At 42.4% G+C, this 22,794-nt stretch overlaps 1 protein-coding gene across 4 annotated transcripts; it reads right to left on the reverse strand.

Moving 5' to 3' along the window:
- Nucleotides 1-7,759: 7,759 nt before the first annotated feature.
- LOC123402613 (receptor like protein kinase S.2-like) lies at nt 7,760-22,475 on the reverse strand. Of its 4 annotated transcripts, none has more exons than XM_045096551.1 (15): nt 21,885-22,475; nt 21,620-21,781; nt 21,438-21,512; nt 20,839-21,277; nt 19,997-20,571; nt 16,105-16,200; nt 15,361-15,799; nt 14,494-15,078; nt 14,295-14,390; nt 13,901-14,030; nt 10,052-10,313; nt 9,699-9,927; nt 9,448-9,598; nt 8,189-8,377; nt 7,760-8,059 (listed from the first exon to the last, which is right to left on the reverse strand). In XM_045096551.1, exons 1-15 carry the CDS (start codon nt 21,976-21,978, stop codon nt 7,919-7,921), a joined length of 3,663 nt encoding a protein of 1,220 aa, XP_044952486.1. In that variant the 5' UTR covers nt 21,979-22,475; the 3' UTR covers nt 7,760-7,918. The 4 variants fall into 4 exon arrangements, with proteins under 4 accessions (XP_044952486.1, XP_044952487.1, XP_044952485.1 ...); XM_045096552.1 differs by having other exon boundaries at nt 16,093-16,200; nt 19,997-20,463; nt 21,885-22,474; XM_045096550.1 differs by having other exon boundaries at nt 13,901-14,027; nt 16,093-16,200; nt 21,885-22,474.
- Between the last annotated feature and the right edge of the window lie 319 nt (nt 22,476-22,794).

A 22,794-nucleotide genomic window follows, 5' to 3' on the forward strand; every position in this document is an offset into this window, starting at 1 on the left:
CTTACCTTAATATGATTCTGCTTCACCTATACAACAATGATTCAGTCCAAAGGTGTGTGTCCTCTTCATCTCATAAATGGATACCATCGCCGAAAGGAACCGTGCTGGTTAATGTGGACGCGGCAGTGTTTGCTCCTACTCGACACATGGGTGCTGGAGTGGTGATCCGAGACCACCTTGGCTCGTTCCTGGCGGCTAGTTGGGAGCTCTTTCAGGAGGTCACCAATCCCGAACTGGCGGAGGCACGTGCTGTTCTTCACGCCATCGTCTTTGCACGAGCAGAGGGCTTCTCCAAGGTCATTATCAGCTCCGATTGTGCTTCGGTGATCCAGAGGCTGAGCTACCAGGTGTCGGATCGATCTGTACTTGGATCTATAGTGACCGACATCAAGACAGTGGCCTTGTCCTTTGAGTCGTGCATCTTCAAGCATGTCTTCCGTGACTCCAATGTGGCTGCTCATCTCTTAGCTAGATCGTGTGCTTCTTCTGTTAGTTTAGTGTGGCGTGGTGTGTCCCCGGATTTTATCCGGCTGACAATTTGTAATGACATTATGGTTGCTTGATCAATAAAGTGCACGATTATCTAAAAAAAAAATCTGTCTCTGCTGCCTGCAAAGAGCCGAGAATATGGTTCCCACTACCACCTGCGACCAAATCGGTAGTAAGACTCCAGTGCTGCGATGAGAGGACAAGAAGAAGAGGCGACACCGCGAGTGGGAAACAGGGAAAACAATGGGAATCCGTTTGCTTCGATCCGCCTTTTTTTTTTTTGAAGTTGCTTCGATCCGCCTTTGATTACCGTCCGATAGGCGATAGGGGTACTCCACCAACCGTCCCTCTCTCTTATCCCAAGCCTCTTCCATCCCCTCGTTTTTTATCCTACCAACCCTCCCCTTCTCTATCTCTATCTCTATCTTTGCGACTGCGTTTGCTTTTCCCATGCTCCGTGCAAGGCTGACGTACGCATTAGTGTCCATTGCATCAAGGCTGACGTGCTGGAGCCAATGACTTTGTCAAACGGGAAAATCGACCCTTCAATTATATTTTCAAAACGATTTATTGCCCATGGAACGTTTGTGCCGATCGGTAGCGGTAGGTGTAGAATTCGTCAAGCCTTCCGGTTTGCCTTTCATCACATTAACTACTGTTCAACACCTTATATTATAATAGCAAAATGGCCCGTGCGTTGCAATGGGAGAAAAAAAACGTAATATTCATTGATGATGACCACATTATGTTCACACATCATCGCTTGATTTTGAAATTTTGTGCACAAATGCAAAAAAATATTTTTTCTTTTAAATTTATTCACAAGTTGAAGCAATCTTTACATTTTCAAAAACTATATATATCATGGTTGTCAAAAATCTTGGTAACTTAAAGAATTATTCTTAATTTGAAGATTTTTTTAGAAAACATACAATAATAATCGATCCATCCAACAGTAAATTCTTCAAAAATCACACGGGAATATTTTCACAAAGACTTAGAAGCATTAATGTTTAACTACATACGTTAGATCTTTCATGAACAATTTTATAAATACGAGAACAATTTTAAAATCGAGAACATTTTTTTACAATTTACAAACATTTCCTAAAAATCGTGAATATTTTTTATATTTCAAACGGGTTTAAATATTTTATTTTGAATTGGCGACCAATTCTAGAAAACACGAACATAATTTTTGATGTTGCAGGATTTTACTTTAAATTCACAAACATTTTTGAAACGCATGAAGTTTTACTGAATAAACAAACATTTTTATAAGTCAGTAATATATTTATTAAATTCACGGACATTGTTTTGGAATTTGCAAAAAAATATATAAAAATCCGGCGCCTTTTTTGAATCCACAAACATTTTATGTTTTCGTCAACATTTTAATTCAAAATTCCTAGTTTTTTAATATGCAAATGCTTTTGTAATTCTAAATTATTTAAATTAGAAGTAAACAAAAATGGAACGGAAAAATTTAAATAAAAAAAGAAACTATCAAACCAGGCATTAGCTATTTTTAAAATTTTAGGACATTTTTTAAATGCATTAACATATTTTGAATTAGAAAGCATTTTGTTAAATTCTTTTAATAATTTTTAATACATGGAGTTTGATTTGAAATCATGGACTTTTCTTATTTTACAAAAAAATATTCAAACTTGCAAACATTTTATTGTATATGCGAGCATTTTTACAAAAACTCCGAGCAGTTTTTGAAGTCACAAACATTTTATTTTTTAAAATATGTTGATTTAAAATTTTAATTTTATTAAACTTTTAAGGTTATTTGAAGTTCTAAATTATATAAAATAGAAAAATAAAATGGAACTGAAGATAAATAAATAAACGGAACTAAAAAAACTGGCGCCTGTGCATGGGTCGGCTCATACGGTGCGCTGGATATTCTCCTAGGGTGCAGAGCATAATATAGGATGGCCGGCCCAGTCTGAGATTTTTCGCTTTGTGAAACGTTTTCTATTACTTACCAGTGGCATGGTGGGTAATTTATGCAAACTTCAGGGGCAATTTCTATGACGTACCACAGAAGCAATAGGTGCTTTATTAATAGGTAAAGATGTGTACGTGTATAGTACTAGGGTCGTTGATTATATACTGCCGCGCCTCCTTTTTTCATGTATATTTGTATTTTTTGGGAGACAAGTAGAGGCCTCGACGACAACGCTCTTTTAACTTGGTAAATTTGGGAGGGGGTATATATCAACAACGACATACCCGATAAAAAATAAGAAGACAAAACAAGAAATAAAAAGAGGAGAAGAAGAAAGGAATAGAAGAGAAGCAATCGAAGAAAAAAAGAAGAAAAAAAAGGAGAAGAAGAAAGGAACAGAGGAGAAAGAAGATGGCGGCGCGGCAGGACGGCGAGCTCGGAAGCTCGGCTGGGCGCGAGAGGCGCGGGATCCGGCGACTCCCGGCGGCAGGGGAGGTGGAGGAGCGAGGAAGGACGCCACGACCCAGATGATGAAACGTTTTTTTCCACTTATTATAGGACTGCGGGTTGATTTGGAAGAAACAGAGGTTTTTTTGGCAAAAACGCCAACGACGGACGACAGAAGCGCTCCACGCTTTATTATTAGGCGAGATAGTATTTGGCAAGACCAGCATGTGTCAATTTCCATATAAAATATTGTTTTTAAGAGAGAATGCAATTAATAATTTGAAGAATGTAATTACTTATTTAATTAGTCATCTATCTATACCTATACTAATTTTAGACTCCCTAGAAATTCCCACGTTAATTAGATTTTACGAGCCGTTAATCTGGTGGGACCGAATAATTACGGTGCAGATTAACTCCAAGTTCAATTTTTTTCCACCAACTCAATGTTGATTTTTTTTTTTTACAAACTCCACGTTCAGTCTAGGGAGAACTCCATGTTCAATTAGTGGCCCACACGTCCAATCTTGATACGTGTGCTTTCCGTCCAAAAAAACAATAACGTGGAAACCATTGAAAAAGAGCCCCACACGTCCAATCTTGATACGTATGCTTTCCGTTGAAAAAAAAACAATAACGTGGCAACCACTGAAAAAGAATCACCTGTGCAAGTACAACTCTCATGTCCATAAATCATTGAACTATACATTAATTTTAATAACTCTATCAAAGTCGCTCTAATATTTGCAACGGGTATAGCAGTCCTGGTCAGCTACGAACATAGCACAAGAGAAGAGCTCTGCCATCGTTCCGCCGGATACAGATGAGCCTGTCAAAATTCCCAACAAGGTGAAGCCATGTGATGACGTGCCAGCAAGCTAGAGGAGCTCCTATTGTACGCCGTCGGGCGTCGGCTCCGTCCTCCCTGAGTGAAGCAACGCAACCGTGCAGGTTCAATCTCTACAACTACATATACGTCCTAATGCTCAAGCTGGGAGGGTTGGCTATCAATCTGCATGTATCTACTTTATTTCCTTCGTCCTTTATGTACTTGAATTTTTGTACGGTAAGGGCTTTGTCTGATTGACTTTAAATTTTTGTACGGTAAGGGCTTTGTCTCATTGACTTTATCGTCTAACTCACCTCAACACTGAACCCTAGGTTTCATGACCAGTCCAAGCATAAAACAGAACCAGCCAAATCTGTCTCCATGAGACGATAAAAGCCCTTGCGGCAAAGCGATCAGAATGAGGCTAGACTTACTAATGATTGTGATACCATCAACGGTACGGCTGGCAGGACGACTTAGACATCGAAGTTGGAGTTCTTGGGATAATTGATCCTCTTCGCGGGCTAATTGAGAAGAAAAAAAGTAACAACAATTTCTTGACATGAAAACGTACATGACACTGTCTACGTACATTCTGAAACCTGCTGTACTAAATATTAAATACACATAGGGTCGTCAATGCTAGAGAACGTCATCCCGTTGTGGTGTGTTGTCAAGGTGAGATTCAAAGGAATCAATGCAACAAGGCCAAGACCTATGCATATGGTACTCTATTAATTTCTTCTCTTTACAACCATATATATCTAATTTACGTGTTGCCTTAACAAAAGAAGCATTCATGTAGATTGATTACGTAGAAATTTGTAACAAAACACTTTCACAACACTCCCTGATGAAGCTGAGGCCATTGTCCGTGATCATTCTCCTTAACCGATCTATCTAATGTGGTTGCAGATCTTGCAGCCAAATGGAGAGAAGGAAAATATTCAAATGCCAAAGGCTATAACAACAGGAGAAACCACGGCATCGTGATCATATATGTTGCAGGAAATTGGATCGGCTCCCAAAGTCCACCATAGTAACAGGTAAAACAATTTCAAGCATATGCGCGAGCAAAGATATAGCTAGCGGTCTTCAGTTGATGACAGTTGCTTTGTTCGTCGTTGTGCTTAATCATTACCCTTAGAGGTAATCTCAATCCAGTATGATCCAAGGTCAATTTTATGTAATGTATTACATATATTGTTTAGGCTCAATGCCCCAATGCCAGATCTATCTTTTTGTATGCTTGCAGATGTTAGACGACACAGAGTGTTGTTTTTAATTACGTTTCCTATGCTTGCATGCTATGTTTGGTGTACTGCTATTTTTGTAGATCGTTATGGTGCATTTCCGATCAATTTCAAACCATATACTTAACCTACTAATTCATATGTTCTTTATCATTACCATAGTAATGTATTATTTGGGATCAATACGTGTATGTCTCGAGTCATCCCGATAGAACTAATTTGTCAACCAAAATAGTTGCAAAGCAAGACCTGATTTCTAATAGACTTTAGGGCCTGTTTTTTACTTTTCTGCATTGCTTTTTCCACTTAAAATATAGAAGTACACGATCTTATGCCACAGCCACAAGTTATAGTGCCAGACTATATGAAAAAAAATTACTTATCTAATTTGTGTATAAATCATCAAGAATTAAACACAAATTTGACTTGAAAAGAAAATTTACAATGAAAGTCTGGATAGATTAGATGAACCACAAACTTCATCTACATAGATTAGATGAAAGTCTGGATGTGAAGATCCATCTCCTGTAAAAGGATTAGCCAGCAGTTTCTCAAGCATACCCAAAGGAATTTCCTAAAAGATATTTTTAGTAGGTACCTCAGGTTGAGGAGCAACTCCTCGTGCTTCCGTTCGTGGTGAAAATACCCCGAACAAACTCCTCAAAGGAAGAGTTTCCATAGTGACAAGTGACAATAAATTTCAGCACAGTAAATAAATGTTTCCTTACCAATTTCCACTTACCAAAGGCGCTTCACTCCCCGGCAACGGCGCCAGAAAAGAGTCTTGATGACCCACAAGTATAGGGGATCAATCGTAGTCCTTTCGATAAGAGTGTCGAACCCAACGAGGAGCAGAAAACTCTGATAAACGGATTTCAGCAAGGTAATAACTGCAAGCACTGAAAGTAGCGGTAACAAGTGATTGTGTAGCGAGGTGAAACGTAGCAAGCAAAGTGTTGTCTTCAGGTACGACGACAATGCCACGTTCGCCGTGAAGGTGTTCGACATGACTATGTGTCGGAGGCGCTACCAGGACGACGACGATGCCAATACGCTCTGTCTCTTCTTCCTCTCCATTAGGCTATGTCTCACACCCATTTTTAAAAAAACTTTTTTGCATTTGGCAAGGCAATGGGAGCAGGAGCAGCGAGTACTGCGACATGTGCTATGTCTATGGCAGCAGCGACTCTGGCTACAGCAAAAGTAGCAGCGACGATGGCCTCGCGATGGTGATCCCACAGTTGGGCGACAGGGCCATGCCAATTATGGTAGAGGAGTACATCCCACAGCCTGGCCTGGGGGCTTCGCTGCTCTAAGCGCACCAGGATGATGAAGGAGAAGGTGAAGAAGCAGGAGTGAAGATCTTAAGAACCTGAAGAGCTTTAATCTTTATAGTGTAAACCTTTTGAGTACGATAGTGTTGAACTGCTACTCCACTTTTAAGTATGATGGTGGTGTGCCTGATGAAATTTTGTGCATGCTCATGGATGCTCATGGATGAAAGATAAAATTATTTCTTTTTGTGCTTGCTCATGGATGCTCCTTGGTTGGTGTATATAACAACCTAAATTATCCCCTAAACCAGCCCCTTTCAAAAAAAAACCTCAGCTTTAGACAGGTGCTGACGCGTGGATGCCTTTTGGTCCCGGTTGGTGTCATCAACCGGGATTAAAGGCCCCCTGCCTGACCTGGCCGCAGCGGCCACGTGGAGGCCCATCTGTCCCGGTTGGTGTAAGAATCGGGACTAAAGGTCGAGGGCATTAGTAACGACATTTTAGTCCCGGTTCCAAAACAGGGACAGAAGGCCCTTACGAACCGGAACAAAATGCCTTTTTTCTACTAGTGCTGTCTAGTCCTGATCAGGTTACATACGGGTGATATCAATCAATTAGTAGCACTAGTCGTTCTTAATAGAACTATTCGATAAAGAAAGATGTTCTAAAAAAATGATCTTGGTCTTTTTTGGGTTCTTTGTACTTGTTATGCACACACAAAAAATGACCAACAAAATCACCGTAAAAAGATTCAATAGTACCTCTTGTGGTTTGCATTCTTGTGCGCAAAATGTGTGCCCCTGGTACAAAAATGTAATTGTGTCCTTTTTTGATAACTTATAGTTGCCGCCTTTATGAAAATTTGAAGTTGCGACTAGACTTGTAAACTTGCAGTTGCGTCCCCTCAAATAACATTGCAGTGCATTCGGGCTACGGCGCCTGCAGTTGCATGTCTAGTGGTGGCATACAACTGTCCCCGTCCTCGAGAACTCCTGTCTAAACCCAAGTTGCATTTGCTTAGTTGCAATCGAGTTAGAACGCTTGCAGTTGCATGTGTAGTGGTTGACACGCAACTTGCCCCGACACACCCCTCTCCTAACCCTAATTGCAGTCGCTTTGAGCGCATGCAGTTGTAATCGAGTTACAACGCTTGCAGTTGCATGTCTAGTGGTTGACATGCAACTGGTCCCAACAACTCACTGACATGATGATTTTTTTAAACAATAATAGTTAAAAGAAAACTAAACAACTACTATTTTGTAAGTTTCTCAATCAACAAAAATAAAAAATTACTCGCACATTTATGTCCCTATACAAAACAGGAAAAGGAAACAACAAAAGAATTAAAAAAAAGACCACGTTGCAAGATGGGACAGGCCTGCGCTACACATAAAAAATGGCCACGGGCCAGGCTCCAACGCTACAGAAACGGGGGCTGCAACGAAAATAGAAAATGGGCCACAGGCCACAGTCCATCGGTATTAATGCAGGCCAACTCGGGTAAACGTGAATCACGACGCGGCAAATATCTGACGGCTGATATAAACGAGTGAGATCAAAAATTATCTCAGCTCAGCTAGCTGAGTTATAGCAAAACTGTATAAAATTTGACACAATGTATCAACAGCATGCGGCATGTCTCTGCAGGCAGCATGGCTAGTCGATGCTACAGCTTTCGTTGTTCTCTCCATCTCCATCCCCATGCCGTGCCGAGCCGGTGCGCGGCATCTCCTCCACCTCTTCGTGATGCCCTTGTGGTGTCATGACCTAAAGCCACTTCGCTTCTTGTCAATGCGTCCGACCTCACCTGAAATTTTGTGCGTCCATCAACCATCATTTGGTGCATGGGGACAGTACATATTTTAGCATACGAAGCAAAAATTATGAAAGTGTAAAATACAGAAGCAGCTAGTATGGCAGTAATGATCTAAATTACCCTGTCAATCACAGCTTCGGTGCCATTTAGTTGATGGATGATATCCACTATATTTGGCCTTTTGTGTCTATCAGTATCCATGCAACTCAGTGCAATCTCAGTGCACACGTTAACTTGTTTGCAGTATGCTTCCAGCAGCCTCCTAGCTAGACATGTTTCCTGCATCTTGTCCCTCCAGTTTCTTTGTACCTACATAAATCAAACACAAATTTGCAAGGATTTTACCATCCAATTGAATTTATTATACATACTTTACAGATCAACTAAGAATGCCTGGAGAAGCATATACTACCCATAATCAACGTAATTAAGTACTCAAAACATGCAAGCGGAGGCCCGTGGACGTCGGTGATCCTTGTTTCCAACGAGTCTCCCTGTTGCGGGTTGGATCTAGTCAGGATCTAGTCAGGATCATCTCTAGCGAGGGATGGATCCGGTGATCTCCTATCTTATCGATGTGCCATGTGGTCTCCATTCTCGGTCCTTGCTGTCTCCTCGAAGGAGCGGCGCTCCACGGCCCGGAGCGAGGGGGGTGCCTCAACGGTGAGTCGACCCCTTCCTGAGATTGCTTGGTGTGTTCGGTCCTCAGTAACCGGTGTTTTCTCAAGGTGGCGTGTCTCCAACCCTCTTCAGTAGTCTTGGGTGTAATTTGTTAGGGGTGCCTTCTCCTGTTTTTTTATGTTTGTGTTGTTGTATTTTTCTTTTGAGCTGCTTGTTTGAGGGTTTCCTCACCACTTTGTATTGGTTCGGCCATTTGTGCCTTTATCTATAAACCGGCGAGGTGAAAGCCTATCTCCAGAACGCATGCACGCGGACATGTACATAGTGCATTAGCTAGACACTCCTCCTTTCTGGTTTATTAGGCTCATTTTGTAAATCACAACAAACAAGGAAGATCTACTTAAGTTCTAGACAACATATTAATGCGACATGCACCTGTCATTCATTCATGCATTGTTTCTACATTAAGAACCTAAATTTGATAGAATAAATTTTGGTATAGCTATACATATTCCCAAGACAATGAGTCTTACAAATAGAATTATTATGATTTTAGGGATATGCCCTTTAAACCATAAGATATGGAATATTGATTAGATCACATAGGAGAGAAAACACACTTAACTCGTTATTCAATGGATACACCTATATTTTTCAAAATGGGTGATTGGTGAACACCAAAGTAAAACATAGCATCAAAACATAATCTAAAAATGACATCAAACTTTTCTCTAAAGTGAGAAGATAGCATGTCTTACCAGATCAAGAAACTTCCGGCGGGACATGTCGACACTTTTTGAATGGCCTTCACGGCCTGCAATTATCTTTATCATTACAACACCCAAGCTGAATATGTCAAACTTGTTCGACACGATGTTTCCAATGAAGTATTCCTTTGGCATGTATCCACTGCATGGAAAAATACATGCAATATTAATATCTAGTAATTGAACATGTTTTCTCTATTATGACAGGAATTTATTCATGAAAGGCACATCAATTAAGTTACATTGTTCCCATAAGAGTTTTTGTGATTATGGATTGTTGATCACCCATGAGCTTTGATAAACCAAAATCCGCAAGCTTTGGTACCATGTTCTTGTCTAACAATATATTGCCTGGTTTCAGGTCTAAATGGTAAATTGGTTTATCAGATCCTTTATGAAGGTATTGTAAACCCTTCCAGGCCCCCTTGATAATGTTGTAACATGTGTGCCACTCAAGTCCATCACCTTCATCTGCAATTTTAAAACACGTCAATGAAATCAAAATATATACAATCATATTCATTCACACGGTAAGCTACATAACGCAAGTAGAGCACCATATTATTGAAACAGAAGAAGTAGAGAAACATCGTACCAGAAAGGTGTTCTTCAAGGCTTCCATTTTGCATATACTCGAAACAGAGCGCTTTGTATGTCATTTCAGCAAAAACTATTCCTCCCATGTGCTGAATAGGTTGATGTTGTGTTTCATAGCAATAGCCAACTAACCTTACAATGTTGTGATGCTCCAGCCTCATAAGGTTTTCAAATTCACGTTGGAATTGTACATCATCAATCATTACCACATTATTGTAAAGAACCTTCACAGCAATTTCTTTTCCGTTTTGAAGCTCTGCCTGTTAAAAATCTATTATAAGCTCTCATTTTATTTTGAAAAAATAGTAAGGTGCTCTTTGTTCTACATGATCAACAACTTGCACAAACTTTACTTATTCTAAATTGCATAACATGGAAATAAAGAAGGCACAATGCTTGACCCTACAATACTAATTTTCTCATGGCTACACAATTGTGAAAGATGTGAGTCACAAAATTAGCTCCCTTCATGGTGTCCACAAGTCCAAATGCACTCAATATTGTATTTAATGGACCTTTTTTCGAGATTGACGAAGGAAAACCCTATTGCTTGTTATATTCCAACTAGACCGGGCTACATACCGCCATCAGAACGCGGTGCCACACACTCCGCGCTCGTCTCCAGGGGCGACACCTCGTGGTCCATCACAGTGCCTCAACTTCATGAAGCCGAGAATGAGCGGGTATGCTTCATTCCCCACATCCTGCACGGTCTCAATTTTGTTTGGAAGGACCGACCTTGCTTACGCATACATTGTCACATGCACGATCAGGGTTGTTGTTGCCGTTGTCATTCCCATTGGCACCATTGCCAGTGCCGTTAATGCCAATTGCCATTGTCGTTGGCGCCATTGCCATTGTCATTGGCGCCGTTGCCATTTCCGTCGTCACCGCCTCCTCTAGCATTGCCAAAATTGGGCGTTTCCACCATATAGATGTCGTAGGTCGAGGCCACCGGCTACTTAGCAGAAGGTGTGATGGCTGTTTGTAGGTTGTCCGTGGACTCGCCGATCTACTCTTCCATATCTTCGGTCTCGTCGGTGGCACCTTTGAAGACATATGTTAGTTCTTCTACGTTAGCAACGAGATGGGTGATGGGTGGGTCAAAAAATCCGACCTCTCCTATGAACTCCCAGATCTAATCATACACCGAGATCGTGTCGTCCAATATTGTGAACTTTTGAAACTGATCCAAAATCTCATTCAAAAGAAGATTCTCACGCTCTTCGTGGTCCTGGCCTGACGTTGGGATCACAGAAAATGGCTTTGAGATCTGATCTGACATCAACCTTGGAAAAGATTACAAACGTTTCCACTGACCTTGATTCGAAATCTCGACTAGGGGAAGTGGCTTCGAGAGCTTGATCTGACATCTGGGCTATGGAGAGCGGCTTCGGGGTATGGTCTGGGTTCGAACCACGAGAAGACTCTCACGCTCATCCTGAGCCTGATCTGGCATCGAGATCGGGTCAAGTGGTTCATGCTGCTCCTCGACTTGGCGTGACACCAAGCTCGTCAAGATTAGCTCACCGTGGCAATCCACGATATACTCGATGTTGCCGAAACTGATTGTCCGGACCGGAGCGAAAGATTCGACCTAGCCGAGATGGCCATCCGAGTTGGTGACAAGGGTGATGTTGCCGAAGACGAACATCGGTCCTAGCGCAAAGATCTCATTGAAATTGATCTGCTGTTTGATGGGCCACCATTGACAGAACTAAATTCGATAGATCTCAAGGTAGGGGATCCTAAGATAGATGTCTTGGAATGAGGGTAACAGAGACAAGGGATTTAACCTAGGTTCGGGCTCTCCGAAGAGATAATACCCTACGTCCTGCTTGTGTTTATTGCGTTGGGGTGAGTACAAAGTACATGTAATCTACCAGAAGATTGTAATGTGTTTTTTACGAGTCTGACCCCTCGGTTCATATAGATACCGGGGGTCCTAGGGTTACAAGATCATAGTCGTCTACGTACAAGGAGATAGAGTTCTCCATGGATCTAGCATCTTTGAGTATACCTCCAGCCTTCTGGGTCTTCCTTGTAACCGTCATGGGCTGCCCAAGTTGGCCCAGGACAAAACCTACATGGAGGTCCTCGGCCCGACACACCTAGCCGGGAGTCGACATGATGAGAGGGCCCCAAGCTAGGACACCATTAGAAGCTAAACAAGTTAAATAGGCCACTGCAGGACCCATCCAAGCAGGCGTCCCCTCGAGGCACTTGTAAAAATGGCGACCTTTATTATTGCCTAAAACTCTCATGGAACTTTTTTTTGGTGCGCAATTGAACCACCATGAAGCACAACCAAACAATGATGTGAGTCGGCCACCAACATCTTCACCATGGAGCCCGAGGGCCTCCAATGGTGTAGCCCATGACTTGGTTGTTGCTCGTTTGAGGTGTAGCCCGTGCTCACCCCATCACCTGGACAACTACACGGGGGTGTCGATCATTGGTAGGCAATAATTATATATATACCGTTTTGGGAACCTAGGTGCCCAGGCACCTTACCTAGATGCCCTTGGATCATACTTGCTTTCGTTGTTAAGATGAGTTCAGATTTTGCATGCATACCTATATTACTACTTTCCTAGTATTTGTTTGCATGGCGTTACTGCTATGGAAAGTAATAAAGGATGCCTAATGGATACGTGTCATTATTTGTCCATTCATGATAAGAAAATTGCAATTAATTAATTTACCATACTTGTTTTTTTATAGCAAAATTTACCATACTTGTTGCCATGTATGGTAGGTGCAAAATAACTAAGTAGGAAAACACCACGCAACACACTTAACATTAGGTATGTTTAGAGTTCTGAACAAAATAATGGGAAGAATATAATTATTTTTCCGTTGTATCCATAATTTTTATTAGGTATACCCGAGGTATATTTCAGCCTTCGTTTCATTTAGGATACCCAAGGTACATCCATAAATTGTATTAGGTATAATACCTCGTGTGTGTGTGTGTGTGTCTACATATTTTCAGTACATATAGTACCTTGGGTATATGTATATTTTCATTAGGTATAATACTTATGGTACATGTATAATTTTGTGAGATATAATAGGCTCCATATGTGTACATTTTCGTTAGGTATAATTTATTAGGTATGGGTATATTTTCATTTGGTATAACACAACAATATAATACCACTAACTGATATGACGGTCTAATATAATAACATGTACACGTGGATATCTCGGGTACATGTACCACTTAATAAAATGAGTGATATTTATGGGTATATACAAATAAAATTAACATCGAGGTATGTAAATAGAGAAATATTTTGAGCATGCACTATTTTGTGCAGGGATTTGAGTATATGCACCTAAAATTATATTGGACTACGTTTGTAGGTATCTAAAACATTGGGTATATACGTAACCAAGTACGAGTATTCAGATTATTTTTAACTAGACTATAGTATATTTTTTAGTGAATTTACCAGCATGCATTACTATAGAAGAAACACCATGCAATTTTGTTTTGAAAATAATTATTTCTAGGGAATTAACATAATATTATTTTGTGGAAAGCAATCATTGACCATTGAGGATACTACTGGATGCAAACAAAACATGAAAATCCATATTTTGTCGATTGTGCGCCATGCACTAATGAATATGACTTTTCATAACGGGCATAGGAGCCGACACACCTAGGTGCCCTAAACAATTTACATATATATATAGACACACACACTCACTCACTTGTGTTTCATACATTGTTTTTATTATCTATCGTATCGGAGTGTGTGTATATATGTATATATTGTATGGGTGTTTGTTGACGAGGTACAAATTAACCAAGAATATTTTGTGTTCGAAGTCTTACCCGATAGACCTTTCCACAAGCGCCTTGGCCAATTTTCCGCTTCTCGGAGAAATTATCGGTGATTTCTTGCAGTACTCGGATCGTTAGACATGTTGTATTTTGCAATTTGCTAGCCATGTCATTGTCTCTGCTTCAAGGAACAGATTAAAACAATCAAAACAATGGCTTGGATTTGTGGATCTATATATAATGGGCAGATCGAGTGAGATAGTAGAGCTTGGGTATGTATTGAGGAGATTCTTAGCATAAAAGACTGGATTTTTATTTTAGGTATCTAACTCAAAGGAAATTACATATATCAGTAGCAGGTACTTGTACTAGTTATATCAGTATGGAGATTGATTATGACAAACTAATAGATGGTATCGCACATCGTGAAGAAGTTAGTACTAACCTTGAGCTGGAGAGCATAGAGCCTGCGGACTGTGGGGCTTCATCGAATCCATAGGTTTGAGTTGCCATTATCGATCCTTCACCTTGCAGTATGCACCTGTCCAATGATCAGTTGAGTACTCCACTATATATTAGACGGGACGAAAGAAAAGACGTTGTGGCTCCGAATGCTTTGAAAGTATCTTCCATGGTCATTCTACCTGCGAGATAAAGCCTCCAGGTTCACGGTGCTAGCTTCTTTAGTTTCTTCTGATGTATTCCCATACTCCAGCAGTTTCGTTAAGCGATCCCTCACTCTTCCGGCATGTGGACGATTATCTGGGGAGACACACTGGAGCCCGAGCCGCAACGCAGCTTTGATCTCCTTGTCGAACTGCCCCTTGAGACCTTTGTCGGCTGCATCGAGAATTCTATTGTTATCATCACATTCTCGGACTTTCTCAATAAGGCTGTTCTTGTTGCCACCTTGCAGGATGATTGGCTTTTCACCGCAAATAGTTTCAAGCAACACCACGCCTAAGCTGTAGACATCACATTGCCCAGATACTTTGCCTGTGTCCATATAAGCTGGATCGATATATGATCTTGTCCCGATGACATTGTCCGTAAAGCGTGAGGTTTCGGTATGCCTGACTTGCGTCACCAGCCCAAAATCGGCCAGTTTAGCATTCCAGTTCCTGTCCAGCATTACATTAGCTGGCTTGAGATCCCTATGCACGATGGCAGCCGGACATTCATTATGGAGGTATGCTAGACCAGAGGCTATACCAATTAGTATATTGCGCCTGAAACACATAGGAAACATGCATGCGCGCACATTAGTAATATAACTCTACTATGTACTCCCTCCCTTCCTAAATATAAGACCTTTTAAAGATTGTACTATAGACTACATACAGAGCCAAACGGATGAATCAACACTCTAAAATATGTCTATATACATCCGTATGTCGTCCATAGTGTAATCTTTAAAAGGTCTTATATTTTGGAACGGAGGGAGTAGTAATTTTAAAGATGAGCAATTAATATAGAAGCACGGTCCTTATAAATACAGATGTTGTGCATACCTTGTCAACCAACTTAGGGGTGAAGATGGACGTGTGTTATTGTATGTTCCAAAATGAACTGCCGTATCCATGGCACCATTCTTAGGGTAAAGAAGGTCCTCAAGGCTACCGTTCTCCGTCATTTCGTAGATGACCAGTAGATGCTTGTCTTCCTCACACCAACCCTTTAGACTTAAAATGTTCCGATGATGCATCTGCCTCATAATTTTAATTTCATTATGAAAGGCCATTTTTGTTTGGTTTGATGTTGTTTCTCGGATCTTTTTAATCGCCACAGTCCTATCTATGCCTGCAAGTGTACCTCCATAGACAGCACCAAAAGCACCCTCTCCAAGCTTTCTATACTCGTTGAAGTTACTAGTTGCTTGTGCCAATTCCTCATAAGTAAAATGCCTTGGAACGTTCACTTCTGAATAACTTTGTTGACCATTTTCCTTTTCTAAGAACGAGAAATTTAACAAAAGTATATTGGACATGTAAGTACTTGCTCCTTAAACAAAAATTATGTGTCATGCAGATGTGCTTTAAAAATAATTACTGAATTCTGTGGTTTCGATGTGAAGTTGTGAAGTCTAACTAAAACCATGAAAAAATAATAATAATTTATATGTGCTTGCACTGAAGGTGCCAGGTATTACTGGAATCTGACCCGTAGGCTTTACTAAAAACATGGAGAATAAAAGATATCTGTTCAGATTTAAGTTATGAAGCTTCGTTAATTTTTCTCTTTACCTGTGCTTGTACCTTGTGTTTTATGTTTTCTCTGTGACTTGTGTCTGCCGCGCCAAAACCAACCTGCTGGTAATGAAGCCGCCGGAACTGGTGTAACTGTACGAGTACCTACAGAACAAATTGAGGACTTATTGCCACAAAAAAATGTACATGGAACAACATGTATAAAAACTGTCCATAACATGCAATATGTGAAAGAAGTTGGATTGATCATCTAAAAAACGAAGAAAATTTCAGAAGCCATTAGTGTACGATGATGCAAGATATATTTGTGAATCAAGAAGTTTCAAAACTAAGTACAGGACCTTCAGCGTGTTTGTCGCCCAATGGAGCTGGGCGACTTACGCATCTGCGACCTTCAATGCTCGTGTCCGGTGGCTATGGCTAAAAAGATGGATCCCTCTCTCGCCTTTGGTGTCACCTACACCTCCCCCAGCAAGCTTGATGCTTGTGCCGCCTTACATGCCTCCACTACTTGGTCCATCGGCGACGGACGCATGTGCTATATCTGGTCCGATCCCTGGCTCGACGACAAGGTCCACCAGCAAGCCTGATGCTTCTGCCGCCTTACATGCCTCCACTACTTGGTCCATGGGCGACGGACACATGTGCTATATCTGGTCCGATCCCTGGCTCGACCACAAGGCCATTGTCGACATCACGCATTCCTTCCTATCGCTGATCTGCCAGTGTCGCAAGCTTTGGGCGATCACCGAGGGGGGCTTGCTGGTTGTGCATGGGTGTGTGGGGTATTTGTGGAGCTCTCGTTGTGGTCGCGCTCGTCGAGTATGTCTAGCTTTGGTACCGCCTCCGTGATGTGGTGTTGACCACTAATCCTGACCGCTTCTCCTGGCGGTGGACTAGCGATAGCTCCTAGTTGGCAAGCTCCTGCTACTATGCACTATTTCGTGGCTCCATCCCTACATGAAAAATAAATCTTGGACTCATCGACACATCAAATTCTTCATCTGCTTGGCAAACCTCAGGTCCGTGCTCGACCTCGGCTAGTATTGCTCGTCATGGCCTGCCGCATGCCGACCATTGCACCCTCCATAACCAGGCGCCAAAAAATATACAAAACATCATCATCGGCTGCCCGCTCTCCTAGCAGGTCTGCTACCTGGCCACTGCCCTGGCGCCAGCCAGCCACGAGGAATTCCTCCTCTAGTGAGCCTTTATTGTCGCTGCTTCACCTACCTGTCTTCGGAAGGGGCTCACGTCGCCGGTGATCTTCAAACCTTGGTCCATATGCCGGCTCCACAATCGTTGCGTCTTTGTTGTCGAGCGCCCTTTTGCCTATTGCGTAGTGCTTGTCATGCAGGATGAGGCTAAATCTTGGGCACAGGCGGGTGCGGGTTAGAGGCGTGTGTTCTGTGATCCCTTCTTGTGCTTTGGGATGAACAACACATTCTTTGCCTTTGCACTCTTAGATTATGCTATTCGTCATGTACATATCTTTGAGATGCTCTGTCTTGCTCTTTCTTTTCTTTCTATAAATGAAATGATAAGCAAGCTTTTGCGTATTTGCGGAAAAAAACTAAATACGGTTTGCACATTGAGAAACAAAAAAAACCGGGTGAATAATGTATAATTCAAACTGTAAATATTTTACTGGGGGCGCTTTACTCTTTATTCTTTATAGGCGTCTTTTATTTGCATAGTCATGCAGGGTTTACTTGGTTAGTCGCGGAGCAGGAAGCACCTAGATGGATCATTTGACAAATTTCTCTTTATGAAGTTCCTGCAATCCGATGTGTATATATCACATGTCGTGTTAGGGAACTGCCGAAGTTTTTTTAGTAAATTCATAGACCTCTCAAAGCAGGCTTTCGTCCTGATTTATAAATAAAGTAAAAACAAAGTACACGACCGAACGATACAAGGTAGCGAGGATACCCTCTTATAAAGCAGACTCGAGGATAGCCCGACAGCATAAATGCACACAATACATTGCTGAGAAAAAACATAGGTAGGCCTGCATACCACACCACGACATACCCAGGAAACCTAAGCTCCACCACAACTCCCTCAGGAGGGAGAACGGTGCTAAGCGTCACTGTTGCCGAGTCTGAGACAAACAATGGTCTTCACCCAAAACCTTGGCACAGAGATGATAACCACAATGATATCCTCAAGACGAGAGCGGCACCGGCAGGCTTTGTCCCCGTTGGCGCCAAAGTGCGGAGTATTCGCTTGGTAGCTCACCTGTGCAACGAAGAGGCACCCAGACCAACCACGACAAGGACAAACCTCCATAGCACAATTTGGGCCTCGCCACTGCCAAAGTTAGAGAGCGAGCCCCAACCACCCACCGCTACACCCTTCGCCACCTACAAGATAAGAGGCATTGCCACCACCACCGCCATGGTGCCCGCCGGAGAGCCAACCACGCGCACCGCCTTTCAGGGCTATGGTCGTAGAATCCATGTCCCGAGATATCGCCAACTGCGCACTTCATGATGCACCAACCACTGTAGAAAAGAGTAGAGGCAACTCCTAGACCGACATAAGCCACAGATTCCAGGTGAACACCTGCATGGTATGAGGCGCCCACCCCTGCGTTCCCAGCCAGTCTAGATGGAGACGAGGGACATGGCCCAGTGACTACCGAAGAACGCCACTGAGCAACTCCCAGCCATAGCCCTCTGGCCTTGGTCCAAGTGAGCTCATACGAAACTAAGTTTGTGGCCTTCAACGTTGATCCATCCGATGGTGCCGCGATGTCATGATCACCACCACCGCCCACTGCGCCTGTGAGGAGAGTATCCTCATCACTAGCGTGCACCACCCGGACCGAACCAAAGGTCACCTACCCAGTGTGGTAGCCCCGACCCGCCTTGGGCCCAGATCTAGTTCGCCCGAGCACGAGCCCTAGGTCATAACCACCTATGTCGTGTATACAGCCACGCACCGTGAACACGGACCCAAGAGAAGGGTGGTTGCACCACTACCAACACCCCACCATCAAACGCCAACCGCTTCCCTGAAAGCTGCAGCCACCGAGGTCCCACTAGGGCGCCGGCGGACTCAGAGCCCCAAAAAGTGGGTAGAAACCGGCCCTGGCGAGGATCTCTCGGCTACCTGCAGCGTCGTCTGCCAGATCTGGCCGATCTAGATCGAACCGCCATGCCTTCCATGGACGCCACGATCACGAGCGGCCGACCACCCAGGGACGTAGCTGCCTTGTAGGCATTGGGGTCAATTGACCCCAATGATATTAGTAAATCCTTCATTGATTTATTACTAAACACTATTTATTTATTAAGATAATTCCAGTATTATAGACATGACCCGAGTAAATATTTTTTCTAGCTTTGTCCCTGCGGCCACCCCACAATCAGGGGTCGGCATAGACCTGCAGGCTGCAGCACACACATGGCTCAGCCACTAACGCCCTCTGCCCCTATGCCCTACCGCAAGGCAACAACCGACATCATCAAATCCACTAGCCGGCAGGAGTCACCTCAGACCAGCCGTGCGCAGCCCCCACCCCTCCACACCGAGCCGAGCCAGCGCCGCCGGCACGACCGTTCGCCGCGTCGCTTGCACCGCACATGTCGTGACCGCTGCGTCCCGGGATGAGTGCCACAATTTGCGAGGGGACGGGAGGCGAGGAGGAGGTTGTAGGCGCTCGCCTGGGTTCTAGCACCCCCCCCCCCTCGCGTCGCGAGAGCAGGGTTGGGCGAAGAGTAAATTCATGGACCTAGAAAGTTATGTTCTTTACCTTTAAATTCTTTGTATTTTCTAAATGGTTTGTTCAAAGCTAAAGTGATGGTCGTCATGCATGTGTGGTTGAAGGACCTCTGTTTCATTGACGGCACACAAACAAAGCTATATGTGTGTGCTTTTGTTAGCACATGGTTATAATATAAAGGAAACTTTACGGAGTTAAAAAAGCACATACCGAATTGCTCTTCACTTGGTTGGGGGGTTGAGAAAGCTACCTTCCCGTTCTCCAGCAGCTCCATTAAGCGATCCCTCACTCTTCCAGCATGTGGACGATTATGGTGATCTGGGAGGACACACTGGAGCCCGAGCCGCAACACAGCTTCGATCTTCTTATCGAACTGCCCCCTGAGCCCTTTATCAGCTGCATCAAGAATTCTGTTGCTCCGATCACAGTCCTGGACCATCTCAATAAGGCTGTGCTTATCACTACTTTGCAGGATGGATGGTTTTGTACCACAGACAATCTCAAGCAGTACCACGCCTAAGCTGTAGACATCACATTGCTCAGATACCTTGCCACTCTCCAGATATGCGGGGTCGATGTATGCTCTAGTCCCACGGATATTGTCCATATTACGCGAGGTTTGGGTATGACTGAGTTGCGTCACCAGCCCAAAGTCGACCAGTTTAGCATTCCAGTTCCTGTCCAGCATTACATTAGCTGGCTTGAGATCCCTATGCACAATGACAACCCGACATTCCTTATGGAGGTATGCTAGACCGGAGGCTATACCAATTATTATGTTGTGCCTGAAACATGCACGCGTGCCTACATTAGTATAGTACTTCATCCGTTCTTAAATATAAGTCATTTTAGAGGTTTCATTAAGAGACTATATACGGATGTATATAGACATGTTTTAGAGCCTAGATTCGCTCATTTTGCTCCGTATGTAGTCATCTAGTGAAATCTCTACAAACACTTATATTTAGGAACAGAGGGAGTATTATCTTAAAGATGAGTAATTAATACACATGCATGCATGGCCCATATATACATAAAGATACCGTGCATACCTTACCAACCAACTTAGGTGTGAAGCCGGACGTGCGTCATTGTCTGTTTCACCATAAACTGCAGTATCCATGGCACCATTCTCCGGGTAAAGATGGTCCTCAAGGCTACCGTTCTCCATTATTTCATAGATAAGCAGTAGATGTTTGTCTTCCTCACACCAACCCTTTAGACTTAAAATGTTCCGATGATGCAGCTGGCTCATTATTTTAATTTCGTTAACAAAGGCCTTTTTTGTTTGATCTGATGACGTTTCCTTGATCCTTTTTATTGCCACGCTTGTATCTATGCCTGCAAGTGTACCTTCGTAGACAGCACCAGAAGCACCCTCTCCAAGCTTTCTGTTCTCGTTGAAGTTACCTGTTGCTTGTGACAATTCCTCATAAGGGAAACTCCTTGGAACATCTACTTTGGAATAACTTTGTTGACCATTTTCCTTTTCTGAAAAACAGAAAAATTAACAATGGCATATACTATATAGGAAATGTGCCAAGTAATAGCTCCTTGAAAGGGACGGTTATAGAAAAAATGATGGCTGTACTGAGGGGTTTCCATGTGAAGTTGTGAACGCCTAACAGTGTGAACAAAGAGAGTTGTTTACCTATGCTTGCAGTCGAGGGTGTGGTGGTTGCATTGGAGGTGCCGGGTATTACTTGAATCTGGCCCATATGCTTCACTAATAACACAAACCATACAAGATATTTGTTCAGATTAATTTAAGTTAGGAAGCTTTGTCAATTTGTCGCTTATAACACAGTTCAACCAAATTTCACATTATAATACCTTGTTTTGGAGCGGCAATTCCTTCTTGAAGGCGTTGTTTTGGTGTGTTGTGCCCTTTGTTTGATGCTATATCGCCTATTGCTATGGTGGTAGGATTTAGAGATATTGGCGCGAGGCTTCTCCTATGTGGATGGCCTCCAATTTCCTTTCTTTTTGGTAAGTCTATTTATTAAGAAATTACATTAGCTAATAATATATGGTTGTCTGCATCAATCTTTGTGGATGCTAGGGGTTTATCCTCCTTTTTAAAAGTAAACTACAGTACCTTGCATTTTATGCTGCCACCGTGACATGTACCTCCGGTGCCAAAACCAACCAGCTGCCAATGCAACTAGTGCGATGACAAGTCCAATCACCATCGTAACAGTACAAGAACCTGAAGAACATAGTGAAGACTATAGCATGCAATGTATGAAAGAAAGTTTAAAAGAGCATCGAAAAGGCGATGAAAATTTCTGAAGTTTGAAATCCAAACATGGTTTGTACAATGAGAAACAAAAAAACTGGGTGAATAATGTCAAATCCAACTTGTAAATACGTTAACTGAGGCACGTTACTATTTATTCTCTATAGGCCTATTTTATTTCTTGAGGTTTTTCTATAACTCACAATCCTATATTCATAAGCAAGTAGTTAATTATGTGGGGTTTAGTTGGTTCGATCGATGAGCAAGTTGCACCTAGAGGGATCATTTGGCAATTTTTTCTCTATCTATATATAACTCTAACTACTGGCCTCCTGCAAAATATACAAAATATACAGTGTAATCAGTACCATGAACAAGTAAACTGATATTGTTTTTGCGGGGGAAGACAAATGACGTTGACTGTAGTGGTTTGTAGTATAAGTTTGTAGTGTAGCTAATTATCGAGTTAAATGACTGGTGATGGCGTTAGATTTATGCGTGTCTTAGTCGTTGCATTGCTCGAAGTTCATGATTTTACCTGGCTTTGTTAAAAAATAATGTCCAAGTTGATCTAGCTTTATTCCTTGATAGATCTTCTATGCTACTCCCTTCGTCCGAAAATACTTGTTCATTTCTACAACAAGTATTTCGGGAGTACTATACAGTATACCAATAGCAAGTAAGATAAGACATTGGACCTTTCTAATCCGAAAGCTCGTATTTACTGGCTCATTCTAGAGGGCTGTGTGGCCACACAGACACCATCGGA

Source organism: Hordeum vulgare, chromosome 6H, assembly GCF_904849725.1.
Source record: "Hordeum vulgare subsp. vulgare chromosome 6H, MorexV3_pseudomolecules_assembly, whole genome shotgun sequence".
Classification (NCBI taxonomy): domain Eukaryota; kingdom Viridiplantae; phylum Streptophyta; class Magnoliopsida; order Poales; family Poaceae; genus Hordeum; species Hordeum vulgare.

Excerpts from the sequence above, each read along its gene's own strand:
- LOC123402613 (XM_045096549.1), bottom strand. The coding sequence starts at position 21,978 with ATGGTGATTGGACTTGTCATCGCACTAGTTGCATTGGCAGCTGGTTGG. Across the intron at positions 10,314-13,900 it reads CTTGTGGAAAGGTCTATCGG|GCAGAGCTTCAAAACGGAAA; the intron begins GTAAGACTTCGA and ends GATTTTTAACAG. Across the intron at positions 9,599-9,698 it reads AAAACTCTTATGGGAACAAT|TGGATACATGCCAAAGGAAT; the intron begins GTAACTTAATTG and ends TTTTCCATGCAG.